The sequence below is a fragment of the Pelophylax lessonae genome (assembly GCF_965119305.1).
Source record: "Pelophylax lessonae genome assembly, chromosome: 2".
In the NCBI taxonomy this organism is placed as follows: Eukaryota; Metazoa; Chordata; class Amphibia; order Anura; family Ranidae; genus Pelophylax; species Pelophylax lessonae.
Window position 1 is genome coordinate 755,978 of NC_138769.1, and position 21,966 is coordinate 777,943.

The 21,966-nt window shown below is 54.9% G+C and overlaps 1 protein-coding gene across 2 annotated transcripts in view; it reads right to left on the bottom strand.

Moving 5' to 3' along the window:
- Positions 1 to 11,162, bottom strand: part of U2AF1 (U2 small nuclear RNA auxiliary factor 1) — a 30,564-nt gene extending 19,402 nt beyond the window's left edge. For both annotated transcript variants that reach the window (XM_082247312.1, XM_082247311.1), the window contains exons 1-2: positions 11,021 to 11,162; positions 2,213 to 2,300 (exon numbers count right to left, since the gene is read on the bottom strand). In XM_082247312.1, coding sequence (XP_082103438.1) covers positions 2,213 to 2,300; positions 11,021 to 11,064 — 132 coding nt within the window. In that variant the 5' untranslated portion in view covers positions 11,065 to 11,162. The remainder of the gene's footprint in view (positions 1 to 2,212; positions 2,301 to 11,020) is intronic.
- Between the last annotated feature and the right edge of the window lie 10,804 nt (positions 11,163 to 21,966).

The window sequence follows — 21,966 nt, forward strand, 5'->3', positions numbered from 1 at the left end:
TAGGGATGGAGGCGCTGTGCCTCATATAAAGTCCCAATCTGTGTTTTATACTGCATCCGCCAAGGAGTAGGAGGTGTATGGAGGTGTATGGAGGTGTATGGAGGTCTATGGAGGTCTATGGAGGTCTATGGAGGTCTATGGAGGTGTATGGAGGTGTATGGAGGTGTATGGAGGTGTATGGAGGTGTATGGAGGTGTATGGAGGTGTATGGAGGTGTATGGAGGTCTATGGAGGTCTATGGAGGTGTAATGCTTCTCAGCCGGTCCTTTTCAGTTTGTACCATCACAAGAACATCACTATTAGAGTTTTGAGATACTAGACCAGTCATGGATGGGGGTGGGTTGGGGGAGGTTTGGGCTGCTCCCTCCCACCTGCCTCCTATCCATTAGCAGCCGTGTGTTCCCAGTGTGGAGACACTCAAATTTAAAAGTGTTAGGAACTGCAGATAACACAGGGTGCCGTGTCGTGGCTCTGCAGCTTACACATGCGTTTGCAAATGCGTGTCAACTAAACCCCTCCTCCGCACTTCAATCTATTCAATATGCTGAAATCTGCATTTCTGAACACTGACAGTTTTTTTTTAAATTGGGCAGCCGAGTGACCTGGAGGTGACGTCATCACGCTGCGTCCGGGTTACATCAGAGACCCCGACTCCAACCAGCTGGAAGTCATCGCGCCCCCCCCCCCCCCCGGGAGGAAAGAGAAGGGTCCCAAGTCTTCACCTCCCACCCCCCCCCCCCGGAGGAGAGAGAAGGGTCCCAAGTCTTCGCCCCCCACCCCCAAGGAGGAGAGAGAGAAGGTTCCCAGGTCATCGCCAACCCCCCCCCCCCCCAGGAGGAGAGAGAGAAGGGTCCCAGGTCATCGCCAACCCCCCCCAAGGAGGAGAGAGAAGGGTCCCAAGTCATCGTCCCCCCCAGGAGGAGAGAGAAGGGTCCCAAGTCATCGTCCCCCCCCCAGGAGGAGAGAGAAGGGTCCCAAGTCATCGTCCCCCCCCCCAGGAGGAGAGAGAAGGGTCCCAAGTCTTCGTCCCCACCTAGGAGGAGAGAGAGAAGGATCCCAAGTCATCGTCCCCCCCAGGAGGAGAGAGAAGGGTCCCAAGTCATCATCCCCCCCAGGAGGAGAGAGAAGGGTCCCAAGTTTTCGTCCCCCCCAGGAGGAGAGAGAAGGGTCCCAAGTCATCGTCCCCCCCAGGAGGAGAGAGAAGGGTCCCAAGTTTTCGTCCCCACCTAGGAGGAGAGAGAAGGGTCCCAAGTCATCGCCAACCCCCCCCCCTCTAGGAGGAGAGAGAAGGGTCCCCATTCCCTTGGGGGGAGGAGAAAAGGTCGCCTCCAAGTAGCTGAAATCCGACCCCAGACTACAGGGAACGCCCTCCAATTTCTGGAAGGGATGAGCATTATGTGGGCAGGGTGAAGGTGGGTGGAGACTCTGAGGCAGATGCAATCGCTTGATTTATTCTCCCTGGAGAAGAGACGCCTGAGGGGGGACATGATAGCAATTTTTAAATATCTAAATGGGGATCTAGGCTTAGAAAAAAAGCTGTTCAGTCGAAGGGATTGCATGAGGACTCGAGGGCATACAATGCGATTAGAGGAGAAGAGATTTAACCTCAGGCAACGTGGGGGGTTCTTTACTGTTAGGGCTACAAGATTGTGGAATTCTCTACCACAAGAGGTGGTTTCTGCGGGAAGTATGGTGGCTTTCAAAAGACTCTTAGACTTACATCTCAAGGATCAGAACATTCAGGGGTATGAGAGATGATTACAGCCACACACACCTACACAGGGGGAACTCCGCCCACACACACCTACACAGGGGGAACTCCGCCCACACACACCTACACAGGGGACTCCGCCCACACACACCTACACAGGGGGAACTCCGCCCACACACACCTACACAGGGGGAACTCCGCCCACACACACCTACACAGGGGGAACTCCGCCCACACACACCTACACAGGGGGAACTCCGCCCACACACACCTACACAGGGGGAACTCCGCCCACACACACCTACACAGGGGGAACTCCGCCCACACACACCTACACAGGGGGAACTCCGCCCACACACACCTACACAGGGGGAACTCCGCCCACACACACCTACACAGGGGGAACTCCGCCCACACACACCTACACAGGTTTTACTGGATGGACTATTGTCTTTATTCAACCTCACCTACTATGTAACTATGAATGCTGGGAATACATACCTGACTGAAGGTGGGTTTGTTGTGAAGGCGTGAGCAGCGGTCTCCATGGCGACAAGCTCCGATCTTGAAATAAAAGGAACAGTTGACCCTGAAAGAAAACAAGATGTGAGAGCGATGCAAACCAAGGACCGCCTCTATGTCAAATAGACCCCCACCCCCGAATAAAAAGGCAAGCCTCCATGTCAAATAGGCCATACCCCCGAATAAAGAGGACAGCCTCCATGTCAAAGAGACCCCACCCCCAATAAAGAGGACCTCCTCTATATACCATAGACCCCTCCAATAAAGAGGACCTCCTCTATATACCATAGACCCCTCCAATAAAGAGGACCTTCTCTATATACCATAGACCCCTCCAATAAAGAGGACCTCCTCTATATACCATAGACCCCTCCAATAAAGAGGACCTCCTCTATATACCATAGACCCCCTCCAATAAAGAGGACCTCCTCTATATACCATAGACCCCCTCCAATAAAGAGGACCTCCTCTATATACCATAGACCCCCTCCAATAAAGAGGACCTCCTCTATATACCATAGACCCCCTCCAATAAAGAGGACCTCCTCTATATACCATAGACCCCTCCAATAAAGAGGGCCACCTCTATATACCATAGACCCCTCCAATAAAGGAGGACCTCCTCTATATACCATAGACCCTTCCAATAAAGAGAACCTCCTCTATATACCATAGACCCTCCAATAAAGAGGACCTCCTCTATATACACCATAGACCCCTCCAATAAAGAGAACCTCCTCTATATACCATAGACATCTCCAATAAAGAGGACCTCCTCTATATACCATAGACCCTCCAATAAAGAGACCAAGTCTAGAAATAACTCCCATGCACAACTCAGTATAGGAGGTTGTCTGCACCAAACACGTGACAAGAAATCTAACAGCTCTACATGTTTATCTATGGAACGTCCTCAGTCTTCCTCCCCTTCCCATGGTCATCTACGGCCTTGGTCCTCAAGGCACACTAACAGGCCAGGTTTCAAGATAACTGAAATACATCCCAGGTGATATCATTTGCTGCTCAGTGATTGCAGTACTCTAGTCTGCATCTCCCCAAGGTAATACTTAAAATCTGGCCTGTTAGTGGGCCCTGAGGACTGGAGTTGAGGACCACTGATCTACGGAATGCCCTCAGTCTTCCTCCCCTTCCAATGGTCATCTACGGAACGTCTTCAGTCATCCCCCCTTCTAATGGTAATCTACAGAACGTCCTCAGTCTTCCTCCCCTTCTAATGGTCATCTACGGAACGTCCTCAGTCTTCCTCCCCTTCTAATGGTCATCTACGGAATGTCCTCAGTCTTCCTCCCCTTCCAATGGTCATCTACGGAACGTCTTCAGTCATCCCCCCTTCTAATGGTAATCTACAGAACGTCCTCAGTCTTCCTCCCCTTCTAATGGTCATCTACGGAACGTCCTCAGTCTTCCTCCCCTTCTAATGGTCATCTACGGAACGTCCTCAGTCTTCCTCCCCTTCTAATGGTCATCTACGGAACGTCCTCAGTCTTCCCCCTTCTAATGGTCATCTACGGAACGTCCTCAGTCTTCCTCCCCTTCTAATGGTCATCTACGGAACGTCCTCAGTCTTCCTCCCCTTCTAATGGTCATCTACGGAACGTCCTCAGTCTTCCTCCCCTTCTAATGGTCATCTACAGAACGTCCTCAGTCTTCCTCCCCTTCTAATGGTCATCTACAGAACGTCCTCAGTCTTCCTCCCCTTCTAATGGTCATCTACAGAACGTCCTCAGTCTTCCTCCCCTTCTAATGGTCATCTACGGAACGTCCTCAGTCTTCCTCCCCTTCTAATGGTCATCTACAGAACGTCGTCAGTCTTCCTCCCCTTCTAATGGTCATCTACGGAACGTCCTCAGTCTTCCTCCCCTTCTAATGGTCATCTACGGAACGTCCTCAGTCTTCCTCCCCTTCTAATGGTCATCTACGGAACGTCCTTAGTCTTCCTCCCCTTCTAATGGTCATCTACGGAACGTCCTCAGTCTTACTCCCCTTCTAATGGTCATCTACGGAACATCCTCAGTCTTCCCCCCTTCTAATGGTCATCTACGGCAGTGGTCCTCAACCCTGGCCCTCAAGGCCCACTAACAGGCCAGGTTTGCAAGATAACTAAAATACATCCCAGGTGATATCATTTGCTGCTCAGTGATTGCAGTATTCTAGTCTGCATCTCCCCAAGGTAATACTTAAAATCTGGCCTGTTAGTGGGCCCTGAGGACCGGAGTTTAGGACCACTGATCTACGGGACGTCCTCAGTCATCCCCCCTTCTAATGGTCATCTACGGAACGTCCTCAGTCTTCCCCTACCCTTCTAATGGTCATCTACAGAACGTCCTCAGTCTTCTCCCGTTCTAATGGTCATCTACAGAATGTCCTCAGTCTTCTCCCCTTCTAATGGTCATCTACAGAATGTCCTCAGTCTTCCCCCCCTTCTAATGGTCATCTACAGAATGTCCTCAGTCTTCTCCCGTTCTAATGGTCATCTACAGAATGTCCTCAGTCTTCGCCCCTTCTAATGGTCATCTACGGAACGTCCTCAGTCTTCCTCCCCTTCTAATGGTCATCTACAGAACGTCCTCAGTCTTCTCCCCCTTCTAATGGTCATCTACGGAACGTCCTCAGTCTTCCTCCCCTTCTAATGGTCATCTACGGAACGTCCTCAGTCTTCCTCCCCTTCTAATGGTCATCTACGGAACGTCCTCAGTCTTCCCCCTTCTAATGGTCATCTACAGAACGTCCTCAGTCTTCTCCCCCTTCTAATGGTCATCTACGGAACGTCCTCAGTCTTCCTCCCCTTCTAATGGTCATCTACAGAACGTCCTCAGTCTTCCTCCCCTTCTAATGGTCATCTACGGAACGTCCTCAGTCTTCCTCCCCTTCTAATGGTCATCTACAGAACGTCCTCAGTCTTCCTCCCCTTCTAATGGTCATCTACAGAACGTCCTCAGTCTTCTCCCCCTTCTAATGGTAATCTACGGAACGTCCTCAGTCTTCCTCCCCTTCTAATGGTCATCTACGGAACGTCCCCAGTCTTCCCCCTTCTAATGGTCATCTACGGAACGTCCTCAGTCTTCCTCCCCTTCTAATGGTCATGTACGGAAAGTCCTCAGTCTTCCCCTCCTTCTAATGGTCATCTACGGAACGTCCTCAGGTCTCCCCGCCCCTTCTAATGGTCATCTACGGAATATCCACAGACAATCCTTTCCCCCATAGCAGATACTCACTGGGCAGAGCTTAGGAAGGGGGGTCAGCAGTTAAGGGCAGAGCTGGGGAGGGGGGGGGGGTTAGCAGTGGTAGGCAGAACTGGGTAAGGGGGGGGGTGGTCAGTCGTGGTGGGCAGAGCTGGGGAGGGGGGGGACCGCAGTGGGAGGCAGAGATCGGGAAGGGGGGGGACAGCAGTGGGAGGCAGAGATCGGGAAGGGGGGGTCAGCAGTAGGAAGCAGAGATGGGGAAGGGGGGGTCAGCAGTAGGAAGCAGAGATCGGGAAGGGGGGGTCAGCAGTAGGAAGCAGAGATCGGGAAGGGGGGTCAGCAGTGGGAAGCAGAGATCGGGAAGGGGGGGTCAGCAGTGGGAGGCAGAGATCGGGAAGGGGGGGGGGAACAGCAGTGGGAGGCAGAGATCGGGAAGGGGGGTCAGCAGGAGGCAGAGATCGGAAAGGGGGGGTCAGCACTAGGAGGCAGAGATTGGGAAGGGGGGGTTAGCAGTGGGAGGCAGAGATCGGGATGGGGGGGGGGGGGGACAGCAGTGGGAGGCAGAGATCGGGAAGGGGGGTCAGCAGTGGGAGGCAGAGATCGGGAAGGGGGGTCAGCAGTGGGAGGCAGAGATCGGGAAGGGGGGGACAGCAGTGGGAGGAAGAGATCGGGAAGGGGGGGACAGCACTGGGAGGCAGAGATCGGGAAGGGGGGTCAGCAGTAGGAGGCAGAGATCGGGAAGGGGGGTCAGCAGTAGGAGGCAGAGATCGGAAAGGGGGGGGGTCAGCACTGGGAGGCAGAGATCGGGAAGGGGGGGGGGGTCAGCAGTAGGAGGCAGAGATCGGGAAGGGGGGGTCAGCAGTAGGAGGCAGAGATCGGGAAGGGGGGGTCAGCAGTAGGAGGCAGAGATCGGGAAGGGGGGGGACAGCAGTGGGAGGCAGAGTTTGGGAAGGGGGGTCAGCAGGAGGCAGAGATCGGGAAGGGGGGGGGGGGGACAGCAGTGGGAGGCAGAGATCGGGAAGGGAGGGTTAGCAGTAGGAGGCAGAGATCGGGAAGGGGGGGTCAGCAGTGGGAGGCAGAGATCGGGAAGGGGGGGTCAGCAGTGGGAGGCAGAGATCGGGAAGGGGGGGTCAGCAGTGGGAGGCAGAGATCGGGAAGGGGGGGGGGGTCAGCAGTGGGAGGCAGAGATCGGGAAGGGGGGGGGGTCAGCAGTGCGAGGCAGAGATCTGGAAGGGGGGGTCAGCAGTGCGAGGCAGAGATCTGGAAGGGGGGGTCAGCAGTGCGAGGCAGAGATCTGGAAGGGGGGGGTCAGCAGTGGGAGGCAGAGATCGGGAAGGGGGGGGGGGTCAGCAGTAGGAGGCAGAGATCTGGAAGGGGGGGTCAGCAGTGCGAGGCAGAGATCTGGAAGGGGGGGTCAGCACTGGGAGGCAGAGATCGGGAAGGGGGGGGTCAGCAGTAGGAGGCAGAGATCGGGAAGGGGGGGGTCAGCAGTAGGAGGCAGAGATCTGGAAGGGGGGGTCAGCAGTAGGAGGCAGAGATCGGGAAGGGGGGGTCAGCAGTAGGAGGCAGAGATCGGGAAGGGGGGGGTCAGCAGTGGGAGGCAGAGATCGGGAAGGGGGGGTCAGCAGTAGGAGGCAGAGATCTGGAAGGGGGGGTCAGCAGTAGGAGGCAGAGATCTGGAAGGGGGGGTCAGCAGTAGGAGGCAGAGATCGGGAAGGGGGGGTCAGCAGTGGGAGGCAGAGATCTGGAAGGGGGGGGTCAGCAGTGGGAGGCAGAGATCGGGAAGGGGGGGTCAGCAGTGGGAGGCAGAGATCGGGAAGGGGGGGGACAGCAGTAGGAGGCAGAGATCGGGAAGGGGGGGGGGGACAGCAGTGGGAGGCAGAGATCGGGAAGGGGGGGTCAGCAGTAGGAGGCAGAGATCGGGAAGGGGGGGTCAGCAGTAGGAGGCAGAGATCGGGAAGGGGGGGTCAGCAGTGGGAGGCAGAGATCAGGAAGGGGGGGTCAGCAGTAGGAGGCAGAGATCAGGAAGGGGGGGTCAGCAGTAGGAGGCAGAGATCGGGAAGGGGGGGGTCAGCAGTGGGAGGCAGAGATCGGGAAGGGGGGGTCAGCAGTGGGAGGCAGAGATCAGGAAGGGGGGGTCAGCAGTAGGAGGCAGAGATCAGGAAGGGGGGGTCAGCAGTAGGAGGCAGAGATCGGGAAGGGGGGTCAGCAGTGGGAGGCAGAGATCGGGAAGGGGGGTCAGCAGTGGGAGGCAGAGATCGGGAAGGGGGGTCAGCAGTGGGAGGCAGAGATCGGGAAGGGGGGGGGGGTCAGCAGTGCGAGGCAGAGATCTGGAAGGGGGGGTCAGCAGTGCGAGGCAGAGATCTGGAAGGGGGGGTCAGCAGTGCGAGGCAGAGATCTGGAAGGGGGGGTCAGCAGTGCGAGGCAGAGATCTGGAAGGGGGGGTCAGCACTGGGAGGCAGAGATCGGGAAGGGGGGGGGTCAGCAGTAGGAGGCAGAGATCGGGAAGGGGGGGTCAGCAGTAGGAGGCAGAGATCTGGAAGGGGGGGTCAGCAGTAGGAGGCAGAGATCGGGAAGGGGGGGGGGGGTCAGCAGTAGGAGGCAGAGATCGGGAAGGGGGGGTCAGCAGTGGGAGGCAGAGATCGGGAAGGGGGGGGGTCAGCAGTGGGAGGCAGAGATCGGGAAGGGGGGGTCAGCAGTAGGAGGCAGAGATTGGGAAGGGGGGGTCAGCAGTGGGAGGCAGAGATCGGGAAGGGGGGGTCAGCAGTGGGAGGCAGAGATCGGGAAGGGGGGTCAGCAGTGGGAGGCAGAGATCGGGAAGGGGGGGGGGGTCAGCAGTGCGAGGCAGAGATCTGGAAGGGGGGGTCAGCAGTGCGAGGCAGAGATCTGGAAGGGGGGGTCAGCAGTAGGAGGCAGAGATCTGGAAGGGGGGGTCAGCAGTGCGAGGCAGAGATCTGGAAGGGGGGGTCAGCACTGGGAGGCAGAGATCGGGAAGGGGGGGGGTCAGCAGTAGGAGGCAGAGATCGGGAAGGGGGGGTCAGCAGTAGGAGGCAGAGATCTGGAAGGGGGGGTCAGCAGTAGGAGGCAGAGATCGGGAAGGGGGGGGGGGGGCAGCAGTAGGAGGCAGAGATCGGGAAGGGGGGGGTCAGCAGTAGGAGGCAGAGATCGGGAAGGGGGGGGTCAGCAGTGGGAGGCAGAGATCGGGAAGGGGGAGTCAGCAGTAGGAGGCAGAGATCTGGAAGGGGGGGGTCAGCAGTAGGAGGCAGAGATTGGGAAGGGGGGGTCAGCAGTAGGAGGCAGAGATCTGGAAGGGGGGGGTCAGCAGTAGGAGGCAGAGATTGGGAAGGGGGGGTCAGCAGTGGGAGGCAGAGATCGGGAAGGGGGGGTCAGCAGTGGGAGGCAGAGATCGGGAAGGGGGGGACAGCAGTAGGAGGCAGAGATCGGGAAGGGGGGGTCAGCAGTAGGAGGCAGAGATTGGGAAGGGGGGGTCAGCAGTGGGAGGCAGAGATCGGGAAGGGGGGGGGGGACAGCAGTAGGAGGCAGAGATCGGGAAGGGGGGGGGACAGCAGTGGGAGGCAGAGATCGGGAAGGGGGGGGGACAGCAGTGGGAGGCAGAGATCGGGAAGGGGGGGTCAGCAGTAGGAGGCAGAGATCGGGAAGGGGGGGTCAGCAGTAGGAGGCAGAGATCGGGAAGGGGGGGTCAGCAGTAGGAGGCAGAGATCTGGAAGGGGGGGTCAGCAGTAGGAGGCAGAGATTGGGAAGGGGGGGTCAGCAGTGGGAGGCAGAGATCGGGAAGGGGGGGGGGGTCAGCAGTGCGAGGCAGAGATCTGGAAGGGGGGGTCAGCAGTGCGAGGCAGAGATCTGGAAGGGGGGGTCAGCAGTGGGAGGCAGAGATCGGGAAGGGGGGGTCAGCAGTAGGAGGCAGAGATCGGGAAGGGGGGGTCAGCAGTAGGAGGCAGAGATCTGGAAGGGGGGGTCAGCAGTGGGAGGCAGAGATCGGGAAGGGGGGGGGGGTCAGCAGTGCGAGGCAGAGATCTGGAAGGGGGGGTCAGCAGTGCGAGGCAGAGATCTGGAAGGGGGGGTCAGCAGTAGGAGGCAGAGATCTGGAAGGGGGGGTCAGCAGTGCGAGGCAGAGATCTGGAAGGGGGGGTCAGCACTGGGAGGCAGAGATCGGGAAGGGGGGGGGTCAGCAGTAGGAGGCAGAGATCGGGAAGGGGGGGTCAGCAGTAGGAGGCAGAGATCTGGAAGGGGGGGTCAGCAGTAGGAGGCAGAGATCGGGAAGGGGGGGGGGGGGGGCAGCAGTAGGAGGCAGAGATCGGGAAGGGGGGGGTCAGCAGTGGGAGGCAGAGATCGGGAAGGGGGAGTCAGCAGTAGGAGGCAGAGATCTGGAAGGGGGGGGTCAGCAGTAGGAGGCAGAGATTGGGAAGGGGGGGTCAGCAGTGGGAGGCAGAGATCGGGAAGGGGGGGTCAGCAGTGGGAGGCAGAGATCGGGAAGGGGGGGACAGCAGTAGGAGGCAGAGATCGGGAAGGGGGGGTCAGCAGTAGGAGGCAGAGATTGGGAAGGGGGGGTCAGCAGTGGGAGGCAGAGATCGGGAAGGGGGGGGGGGACAGCAGTAGGAGGCAGAGATCGGGAAGGGGGGGGGACAGCAGTGGGAGGCAGAGATCGGGAAGGGGGGGGGACAGCAGTAGGAGGCAGAGATCGGGAAGGGGGGGTCAGCAGTAGGAGGCAGAGATCGGGAAGGGGGGGTCAGCAGTAGGAGGCAGAGATCGGGAAGGGGGGGTCAGCAGTAGGAGGCAGAGATCTGGAAGGGGGGGTCAGCAGTAGGAGGCAGAGATTGGGAAGGGGGGGTCAGCAGTGGGAGGCAGAGATCGGGAAGGGGGGGGGGGTCAGCAGTGCGAGGCAGAGATCTGGAAGGGGGGGTCAGCAGTGCGAGGCAGAGATCTGGAAGGGGGGGTCAGCAGTGCGAGGCAGAGATCTGGAAGGGGGGGTCAGCAGTGGGAGGCAGAGATCGGGAAGGGGGGGACAAGAGGTCTGGTGGTAGTAGAGGCTGGGTTCAGGAAGAGGCCGGTGTAATAGAAGCGGTGGCTGGGGTAAGGAAGAGGTCAGGTATTAGTAGAGGCCGGGGTAAGGAGGTCGGTGTAGTGGAGGTAGAGGCCGGGGACAGGTACTAATAGAGGCCGGTGTAATGGAGGGTGGTGTGATAGTAATAGTGGAGGCCGGGGTCAGGTATTGGTAGAGGCCGGGGTAATGGAGGTAGAGGCCGGTGTGGTAGTATTATTAGAGGCCGTGGTCAGGTATTATTAGAGGCCGTTGTGGTGGAAGTGGAGGCCGGTGTAGTACTAATAGAGGCCGGTTCGGGCCTAGTCCTCCCAGGCGTACACTGAATGGCGGCGGTGTGGTAGTACTAATAGAGGCCGGTGTGGTGGAAGTGGAGGCCGGGGTATCACTAATAGAGGCCGGTTTGGGCCTAGTCCTCCCAATGAATGGCGGCGGTGTGAGGAAATGGCGGGCTCGGACCCTCCAGCACTAGGAGAAGCCCCCCGGCTCAGTAGCCGCTCCCTCCCCCCATCCCCTATCACTTACTTATCCTTTTCGGTGCCGAAGATTGAAGCCAAATATTCCGCCATCTTCCCTCCTCACCGCGCCGCTCCACTCCTCACCGACCCGCGCCGCGGAACTTCGTCATCACTCAGCGACAACACGGGGCGGGACTGACCAACCAGGGGAGAAGAAACGGGGACCGCCTAGGGGCGGGGCAGCACCACAAAGGAGGCGATAAAGAGTCGTGCTATACAAAGAGGCGGGGAATATGACGTCAGCGCACCCCGAACTCCGCCCGACCTTCGCTTTGATTGGTTATTGTTGAATAAGGCGGCAGCAGAAAGGAGGGCGGGACTGGCGGAAGAGGGCGGTGTTTGGTGATGGATGTGTGTGCGGACCAATTACTTCTTCCATTCTGTAGAATCGGGAAATCTCATCATCTGATTGGACGGGTGATAGTATTGGGGATACATTGTCTGTCCTGTGCTATGGATACATTGTATACAGCGGGGATAGAAAACAAGGGGATGGGACATTGTAACCAATGGATAGTTCTCATTGGGCGCCCTGTGTTTTATTTATTTATTTATATTTTGTATTTTTCTTCTGTGCTCCGGTAATAATTCTTCCATCAATCAGTCAGAAGTAACAAATAATTGGAAATATTATTGATGAAATTGTTAAATTAAAATTCCAATGAAAATTTAAAAGTAAAAAAAAAGAACCCCCCCCCCTCCCCCCATATAAAATAATGACATTTTGTTGCTTTGAAGCCAGAAATGAAGACAGACACGGTGTGTGTTTTATACCATCTACCATGTCACTAACCCCTCCCACCCCATGGGGCGTGTCCGTCCAAGACGGATAATCATATATCGGGGTACAGAGCCAATCACAGCGCAAGGAGAGCAGAGCTTACAGAGAACATCTACACTGATAACTGCCTATCAATGCCCATCAGTGCCACCGATTACTGCCCATCAGTGTTACCTATTCGTTCCTATCAATGCAGCCTATCAGTGCCTCCTATCAGTGCAGTCTAACAGTGCAGCCTATAAGTGCCTCTTATCAGTGCCTCCTATCAGTGCAGCCTATAAGTGCCTCCTATCACTGCCTCCTATCAGTGCAGCCTATCAGTGCCTCCTATCAGTGCCTTTTATCAGTGCCTCCTATCAGTGCAGCCTATAAGTGCCCACTATCAGTGCAGCCTATCACTGCCTCCTATCAGTGCCTCCTATCACTGCCTCCTATCAGTGCCTCCTATCAGTGCCTTTTATCAGTGCCTCCAATCAGTGCAGCCTATAAGTGCCTCCTATCACTGCCTCCTATCAGTGCCCCTATCAGTGCCTCCTATTAGTGCCCCCTATCAGTGCAGCCTATCAGTGCTACCTATCAGTTCCTCCTATCTGTGCCCCTATCAGTGCAGCCTATCAGTGCCTTCTATCAGTGCCTCCTATAAGTCCAGCCTATCAGTGCCTCCTATCAGTGCCCTCTATCAGTGCCTCCTATCAGTGCCCTCTATCAGTGCCTCCTATCAGTGCCCCCTATCAGTGTCCCTATCAATGCCTCCTATCAGTGCAGTCTATCAGTGCCTTCTATCAGTGCCTCCAATCAGTGCCCCTATCAGTGGCCCCTATAACTGCCTCTTATCAGTGCCCCCTATCAGTGCAGCCTATCAGTGCCTCCTATCAGTGCCCCCTATCAGTACCTCCTATCAGTGCTCCCTATCAGTGCCTCCTATCAGTGACCCTATCAGTGCCCCCTATCAGTGCAGCATATCAGTGCCTACTATCAGTGCCTACTATCAGTGCCTCCTATCAGTGCCTTCTATCAGTGCCTCCAATCAGTGCCCCTATCAGTGGCCCCTATAACTGCCTCTTATCAGTGTCCCCTATCAGTGCAGCCTATCAGTGCCTCCTATCAGTGCCCCCTATCAGTGCTCCCTATCAGTGCCTCCTATCAGTGCCCCATATCAGTGCCTCCTATCAGTGACCCTATCAGTGCCCCCTATCAGTGCAGCCTATCAGTGCCTACTATCAGTGCCTCCTATCAGTGCCTTCTATCAGTGCCTCCAATCAGTGCCCCTATCAGTGGCCCCTATAACTGCCTCTTATCAGTGCCCCCTATCAGTGCAGCCTATCAGTGCCTCCTATCAGTGCCCCCTATCAGTACCTCCTATCAGTGCTCCCTATCAGTGCCTCCTATCAGTGCCCCCTATCAGTGCCTCCTATCAGTGCCCCCTATCAGTGCCTCCTATCAGTGCCCTCTATCAGTGCAGCCTATCAGTGCAGCCTATCAGCGCCCCCTATCAGTGCCCCCTATCACTTCCCCCAATCAGTGCCCCCTATCAGTGTCCCCTATCAGTGCAGCCTATCAGTGCCTCCTATCAGTGCCTCCTATCAGTGCCCCCTATCAGTGCAGCCAATCAGTGACTCTATCAGTGCCTCCTATCAGTGCCCCCTATCAGTGCCTCATATCAGTGCCTCCTATCAGTGCCTCTTTTAGTGCCTCCTATCAGTGCCCCTATCAGCGCCTCCTATCAGTGCCTCTTTTAGTGCCTCCTATCAGTGCCTTCTATCAGTGCCTTCTATCAGTGCCTCCTATCAGTGCCTCCTATCAGTGCCACTTTTAGTGCCTCCTATCAGTGCCCCCTATCAGTGCCTCCTATCAGTGCCCTCTATCACTGCCCCCTATCAGTGCCCCCTATCACTTCCCCCAATCAGTGCCCCCTATCAGTGCAGCCAATCAGTGACCCTATCAGTGCCTCCTATCAGTGCTTCCTATCAGTGCCTCTTTTAGTGCCTCCTATCAGTGCCTTCTATCAGTGCCTTCTATCAGTGCCCCTATCAGAGCCTCCTATCAGTGCCTCTATCAGTGCCTTCTATCAGTGCCTCCTATCAGTGCCCCCTATCAGTGCCTCCTATCAGTGCAGTCTATCAGTGCCCCTATCAGCGCCCCATATCAGTGCCTTCTAACAGTCCCTCATATCAGTGCCCCTATCAGTGCCTCCTATCAGTGGCCCCTATAAGTGCCTCTTATCAGTTCCCCCTATCAGTGCAGCCTATCAGTGCCTCCTATCAGTGACCCCTATCAGTGCAGCCTATCAGTACCTCCTATCAGTGCCCCCTATCAGTGCAGCCAATCAGTGCCTCCTATCAGTGCCCCCTATCAGTGCCTCCTATCAGTGCCTCTTTTAGTGCCTCCTATAAGTGCCCCTATCAGTGCCTCCTATCAGTGCCTCTTTTAGTGCCTCCTATCAGTGCCTTATATCAGTGCCTCCTATCAGTGCCTCCTATCAGTGCCACTTTTAGTGCCTCCTATCAGTGCCTCCTATCAGTGCCCTCTATCAGTGCCCCCTATCAGTGCCCCCTATCACTTCCCCCAATCAGTGCCCCCTATCAGTGCAGCCAATCAGTGACCCTATCAGTGCCTCCTATCAGTGCCTCCTATCAGTGCCTTCTATCAGTGCCTCCTATCAGTGCCCCTATCAGAGCCTCCTATCAGTGCCTCTATCAGTGCCCCTCTCAGCGCCCCATATCAGTGCCTTCTAACAGTCCCTCCTATCAGTGCCCCTATCAGTGGCCCCTATAAGTGCCTCTTATCAGTGCCCCCTATCAGTGCAGCCTATCAGTGCCTCCTATCAGTGTCCCCTATCAGTGCAGCCTATCAGTATCTCCTGTCAGTGCCTTCTATCAGTGCCCCCTATCAGTGCAGCCAATCAGTGACTCTATCAGTGCCTCCTATCAGTGCCCCATATCAGTGCCTCATATCAGTGCCTCTTTTAGTGCCTCCTATCAGTGCCCCTATCAGTGCCTCTTTTAGTGCCTCCTATCAGTGCCTCCTCTCTAATAGAAAGTTTATTTTCTCCAGAATAAAAGGGGGATAATGGTTTGCCATATAAAGATGTACAGCTGCCTCCATCCCTGTGTGTAAACATATGGAAAAACCGGAAACAATGGGACTTTAATTGAGGAACAACTGGACATAAAAATTAATTCTGTATTTTATTATATAAACACTGTAACATATACAGAGGAAAAGCACACAGCAGATACAATAAATACATCCAAAATAAATACAATGTTTCTAGGACCAAAAATGGATCACTCAAGAATACAATAGATATGTCATGGTATGGATTCACTGTGTGCTCACATTCTTTACATATATTATGATTATGCTGAACCATCAATATTGAGTAATTTGTCAGCTCAACGCGTTTCACTGACCTCCGTCCATTCATCAGGAGCTTGAATATTTTTGGTGATGTCCTCTCCCTACGGTGATTTCTCCTTCCTGCGGTGATGTCTCCTTCCTGCGGTGATTTCTCCTTCCTGCGGTGATGTCTCCTTCCTGCGGTGATGTCTCCTTCCTGCGGTGATTTCTCCTTCCTGCGGTGATGTCATTTTTCTGCGGTAATGTCTTCTCCCTGTGGTAAAGTCTTCTTTCTGCAGTGATGTATTCTCCCTATTGTGATGTCTTCTTCATTCGGTGATGTCTTCTCCCTGTAACATCACCGGAGGGAGAAGACATCACCGGAGGGAGAAGACATCACCGGAGGAAGAAGACATCACCAGAGGAAGAAGACATCACTGGAGGAAGAAGACATCACCAGAGGAAGAAGACATCACCAGAGGAAGAAGACATCACTGGAGGAAGAAGACATCACCGGAGGGAGAAGACATCACTGGAGGGAGAAGACATCACCGGAGGGAGAAGACATCACCGGAGGGAGAAGACATCACTGGAGGAAGAAGACATCACCGGAGGGAGAGGACATCACCGGAGGAAGAAGACATCACCGGAGGGAGAGTGATGTCTTCTTCCTCCGGTGATGTCCTCTCCCTCCAGTGATGTCTTCTTCCTCTGGTGATGTCTTCTTCCTCCGGTGATGTCTTCTCCCTCCGGTGATGTCTTCTTCCTCCAGTGATGTCTTCTCCCTCCAGTGATGTCTTCTTCCTCCAGTGATGTCTTCTCCCTCCGGTGATGTCTTCTCCCTCCGGTGATGTCTTCTTCCTCCGGTGATGTCTTCTTCCTCTGGTGATGTCTTCTTCCTCTGGTGATGTCTTCTTCCTCCAGTGATGTCTTCTTCCTCTGGTGATGTCTTCTTCCTCCGGTGATGTCTTCTCCCTCCGGTGATGTCCTCTCCCTCCGGTGATGTCTTCTCCCTCCGGTGATGTCTTCTCCCTCCGGTGATGTCTTCTCCCTCCGGTGATGTCTTCTGCCTCCAGTGATGTCTTCTCCCTCTGGTGATGTCCTCTCCCTCCGGTGATGTCTTCTTCCTGCGGTGATGTCTCCTTCCTGCGGTGATTTCTCCTTCCTGCGGTGATGTCTTTTTTCTGCGGTAATGTCTTCTCCCTGTGGTAAAGTCTTCTTTCTGCAGTGATGTATTCTCCCTATTGTGATGTCTTCTTCATTCGGTGATGTCTTCTCCCTGTAACATCACCGTAGGAAGAAGACATCACTGGAGGAAGAAGACATCACCGGAGGGAGAGGACATCACCGGAGGAAGAAGACATCACCGGAGGGAGAGTGATGTCTTCTTCCTCCGGTGATGTCCTCTCCCTCCAGTGATGTCTTCTTCCTCTGGTGATGTCTTCTTCCTCCGGTGATGTCTTCTCCCTCCGGTGATGTCTTCTTCCTCCAGTGATGTCTTCTTCCTCTGGTGATGTCTTCTTCCTCTGGTGATGTCTTCTTCCTCCGGTGATGTCTTCTTCCTCTGGTGATGTCTTCTTCCTCTGGTGATGTCTTCTCCCTCCGGTGATGTCTTCTCCCTCCGGTGATGTCTTCTTCCTCCAGTGATGTCTTCTTCCTCCAGTGATGTCTTCTTCCTCTGGTGATGTCTTCTCCCTCCGGTGATGTCTTCTCCCTCCGGTGATGTCTTCTTCCTCCAGTGATGTCTTCTCCCTCCGGTGATGTCTTCTCCCTCCGGTGATGTCTTCTTCCTCCAGTGATGTCTTCTTCCTCTGGTGATGTCTTCTTCCTCTGGTGATGTCTTCTTCCTCCAGTGATGTCTTCTTCCTCTGGTGATGTCTTCTTCCTCCGGTGATGTCTTCTCCCTCCGGTGATGTCCTCTCCCTCCGGTGATGTCTTCTCCCTCCGGTGATGTCTTCTCCCTCCGGTGATGTCTTCTGCCTCCGGTGATGTCTTCTCCCTCCGGTGATGTCCTCTCCCTCCGGTGATGTCTTCTTCCTGCGGTGATGTCTCCTTCCTGCGGTGATTTCTCCTTCCTGCGGTGATGTCTTTTTTCTGCGGTAATGTCTTCTCGCTGTGGTAAAGTCTTCTTTCTGCAGTGATGTATTCTCCCTATTGTGATGTCTTCTTCCTCCGGTGATGTCCTCTCCCTCCAGTGATGTCTTCTTCCTCTGGTGATGTCTTCTCCCTCCGGTGATGTCTTCTCCCTCCGGTGATGTCTTCTTCCTCCAGTGATGTCTTCTCCCTCCGGTGATGTCTTCTCCCTCCGGTGATGTCTTCTTCCTCCAGTGATGTCTTCTTCCTCTGGTGATGTCTTCTTCCTCTGGTGATGTCTTCTTCCTCCAGTGATGTCTTCTTCCTCTGGTGATGTCTTCTTCCTCCGGTGATGTCTTCTTCCTCTGGTGATGTCTTCTTCCTCTGGTGATGTCTTCTTCCTCCAGTGATGTCTTCTTCCTCCGGTGATGTCTTCTCCCTCCGGTGATGTCCTCTCCCTCCGGTGATGTCTTCTCCCTCCGGTGATGTCTTCTCCCTCCGGTGATGTCCTCTCCCTCCGGTGATGTCTTCTTCCTGCGGTGATGTCTCCTTCCTGCGGTGATTTCTCCTTCCTGCGGTGATGTCTTTTTTCTGCGGTAATGTCTTCTCGCTGTGGTAAAGTCTTCTTTCTGCAGTGATGTATTCTCCCTATTGTGATGTCTTCTTCCTCTGGTGATGTCTTCTTCCTCCGGTGATGTCTTCTCCCTCCGGTGATGTCTTCTTCCTCCAGTGATGTCTTCTTCCTCTGGTGATGTCTTCTTCCTCTGGTGATGTCTTCTCCCTCCGGTGATGTCTTCTTCCTCCAGTGATGTCTTCTTCCTCTGGTGATGTCTTCTTCCTCTGGTGATGTCTTCTCCCTCCGGTGATGTCTTCTCCCTCCGGTGATGTCTTCTTCCTCCAGTGATGTCTTCTTCCTCCAGTGATGTCTTCTTCCTCTGGTGATGTCTTCTTCCTCTGGTGATGTCTTCTCCCTCCGGTGATGTCTTCTTCCTCCAGTGATGTCTTCTTCCTCCAGTGATGTCTTCTTCCTCCAGTGATGTCCTCTCCCTCCGGTGATGTCTTCTCCCTCCGGTGATGTCCTCTCCCTCCGGTGATGTCCTCTCCCTCCGGTGATGTCTTCTCCCTCTGGTGATGTCCTCTCCCTCCGGTGATGTCTTCTCCCTCCGGTGATGTCTTCTCCCTCTGGTGATGTCCTCTCCCTCCGGTGATGTCTTCTCCCTCCGGTGATGTCCTCTCCCTCCGGTGATGTCTTCTCCCTCTGGTGATGTCCTCTCCCTCCGGTGATGTCTTCTCCCTCTGGTGATGTCCTCCCCCTCCGGTGATGCCTTTTGCCTCCGGTGATGTCTTCTTCCTGCGATGATGATACATTGTATACACGTCTCTTCTCTATCACTGATACATTGTATACACGTCTCCTCTCTATCACTGATACATTGTATACACGTCTCCTCTCTATCACTGATACATTGTATACACGTCTCCTCTCTATCACTGATACAATGTATACACGTCTCCTCTCTATCACTGATACATTGTATACACGTCTCTTCTCTATCACTGATACATTGTATACACGTCTCTTCTCTATCACTGATACATTGTATACACGTCTCCTCTCTATCACTGATACATTGTATACACGTCTCCTCTCTATCACTGATACATTGTATACACGTCTCTTCTCTATCACTGATACATTGTATACACGTCTGCGTCTCACGGACTGCGATACTCTGCAGACAGTATCCTGGGACAGCGATGCTCTGCAGACAGAATCTTGGGGACTGTGAAACTCGGCAGAGAGAATCCCGGGACAGCGATGCTCTGCAGGCAGAATTGTGGGAACTGTGATGCTCTGCAGACAGAATCCCGGGACTACGATGCTCTGCAGGCAGAATTCTTGGAACTGTGATGCTCTGCAGACAGAATCCCGGGACTGCGATGCTCTGCAGGCAGAATCCCGGGACAGCGATGCTCTGCAGACAGAATCCCGGGACTGCGATGCTCTGCAGGCAGAATTCTGGGAACTGTGATGCTCTGCAGATAGAATCCCGGGACTGCGATGCTCTGCAGGCAGAATTCTGGGACAGCTATGATCTGCACACAGAATCCTGGGAACTGTGATACTCTGCAGACAGTATCCTGGGACAGCGATGCTCTGCAGACAGAATCCCGGGGACTGCAATGCTCTGCAGACAGAATCCCGGGAACTGTGGTGCTCTGCAGACAGAATCCCAGGAACTGAAATGCTCTGCAGACAGAATCCCGTTAACTGAAATGCTCTGCAGAGAAAATACCAGGACTGTGATGCTCTGCAGACAGAATCCAGGGACTATGATACTCTGCAGACAGAATCCAGGGACTGTGAATCTTTGCACACAGAATCCTGGGGACTGCGATGCTCTGCAGACAGAATCCCAGGACTGCGATGCTCTGCAGACAGAATCCCATGACTTTGATGGTCTGCAGCGAGGAATATACTGGGGTCCTTCTATAGGAATGGACAATTATTGGCAGATGCAAAGCTCTGCACATGGAAGGAGGAAGGTGCAATGCTCTGCAGGTGGAGGCAGTGATGCTCTGCAGCTGGGAACGGCTCTGTTGATCTGATGCCAGTCTGATCTCTTCTATCTACAGCCAGATAATCCGTGCCCTGGCACCGAGCCGCCCCCTGTGCCCCCCCCCCCCCTCCCCTCCTCCACCAGACTGTCACTAATACCCGTCTATTATTCCTCTACATTCCATGTATACCCCCAAATCAGAGGACACCCCCAAATCTGTGCCACCCCCCATCTGTGCCACCCCATCTGTGCCCCCCATCTGTGCCACCCCCACATCTGCCCCCCCCCCGATCCCTCCGCCAGGCTGTCACTAATACCCATCTATTATTCCTCTACATTCCATGTGTACCCCCAAATCAGGAGACACCCCCCAAATCTGTGCCACCCCATCTGTGCCACCCCCATCTGTGCCACCCCCATCTGCCCCCTCCCCTCCTCTGCCAGACTGTCACTAATACCCGTCTATTATTCCTCTACATTCCATGTGTACCCCCAAATCAGGAGACACCCCCCAAATCTGTTCCACCCCATCTGTGCCACCCCCATCTGCCCCCTCTCCTCCACACATATACATTCCATGTGTACCCCCAAATCAGGAGATCAGGAGACACCCCCCAAATCTGTGCCACCCCCCTCCCCCCTACTCCGCCAGGCTGTCACTAATACCCGTCTATTATTCCTCTACATTCCATGTGTACCCCCAAATCAGGAGACCCCCCCAAATCTGTGCCACCCCATCTGTGCCACCCCATCTGTGCCACCCCCATCTGCCCCCTCCCCTCCTCCGCCAGACTGTCACTAATACTCGTCTATTATTCCTTTGCATTCCATGTGTACCCCCAAATCAGAGGACACCCACCAACTGTGCCCCCCCATCTGTGCCCCCCATCTGTGCCACTCCAGATCCCTCCGCCAGACTGTCACTAATACTCGTCTATGATTCCTCTACATTCCATGTGTACCCCGAAATAAAAAGACACCCCATCCGTGCCCCCCATCTGTCCCCCCGATCCCTCCACCAGACTGTCACTAATACCCGTCTATTATTCCTCTAAATTCCATGTGTACCCCCAAATCAGAGGACACCCCCGTCTGTGCCATCGTCCATCTGTGCCCCCCCATCTGCGCAACCCCCCCCCCCCCGATCCATCCGCCAGACTGTCACTAATACCCGTCTATTATTCCTCTACATTTCATGTGTACCCCCAAATCAGAGGACACCCCCAAATCTGTGCCACCCCCCATCTGTGCCCCCCCCGATCCCTCCGCCAAACTGTCACTAATACCCGTCTATTATTCTTATACATTCAATGTGTACCCCCAAATCAGAGGACACCCCCATCTGTGCGACCCCTCATCTGTGCCACCCCCCACCTGTGCCCCCCATCTGTCCCCCCGATCCCTCCAACAGACTGTCACTAATACCCGTCTATTATTCCTCTACATTCCATGTGTACCCCCAAATCAGGAGACACCCCCCAAATCTGTGCCACCCCATCTGTGCCTCCCCCATCTGTCCCCCCCCCCGATCCCTTTGCCAGAATGTCTCTAATATCCGTCTATTATTCCTCTACATTCCATGTGTACCCCCTAATCAGAGGACACCCCCCAAATCTGTGCCACCCCCTATCTGTGTCCCCCCTCATCTGCCCCCCGCGTTGATCCCTCCGCCAGAGTGTCTCTAATACCCGTCTATCATTCTACATTCCATGTGTAACCCCTAATAAAAGGAGACTCCCCAAATCTGTGACACCCCACCAATACCTGTCATATCCAGAGACCGCCCCCCATCTGTGCCAACCCACCAATACCTGTCATATCCAGAGACCCCCCCATCTGTGACACCCCACCAATACCTGTCATATCCAGAGACCCCCCATCTGTGACACCCCACCAATACCTGTCATATCCAGAGACCCCCCCCCATCTGTGACACCCCACCAATACCTGTCATATCCAGAGACCCCCCCATCTGTGACACCCCACCAATACCTGTCATATCCAGAGACCCCCCCACCTGTGACACCCCCACCAATACCTGTCATATCCAGAGACCCCCCATCTGTGACACCCCACCAATACCTGTCATATCCAGAGACCCCCCCCCCATCTGTGACACCCCACCAATACCTGTCATATCCAGAGACCCCCCATCTGTGCCAACCCACCAATAAATGTCAAATACAGAGACCCCCATCT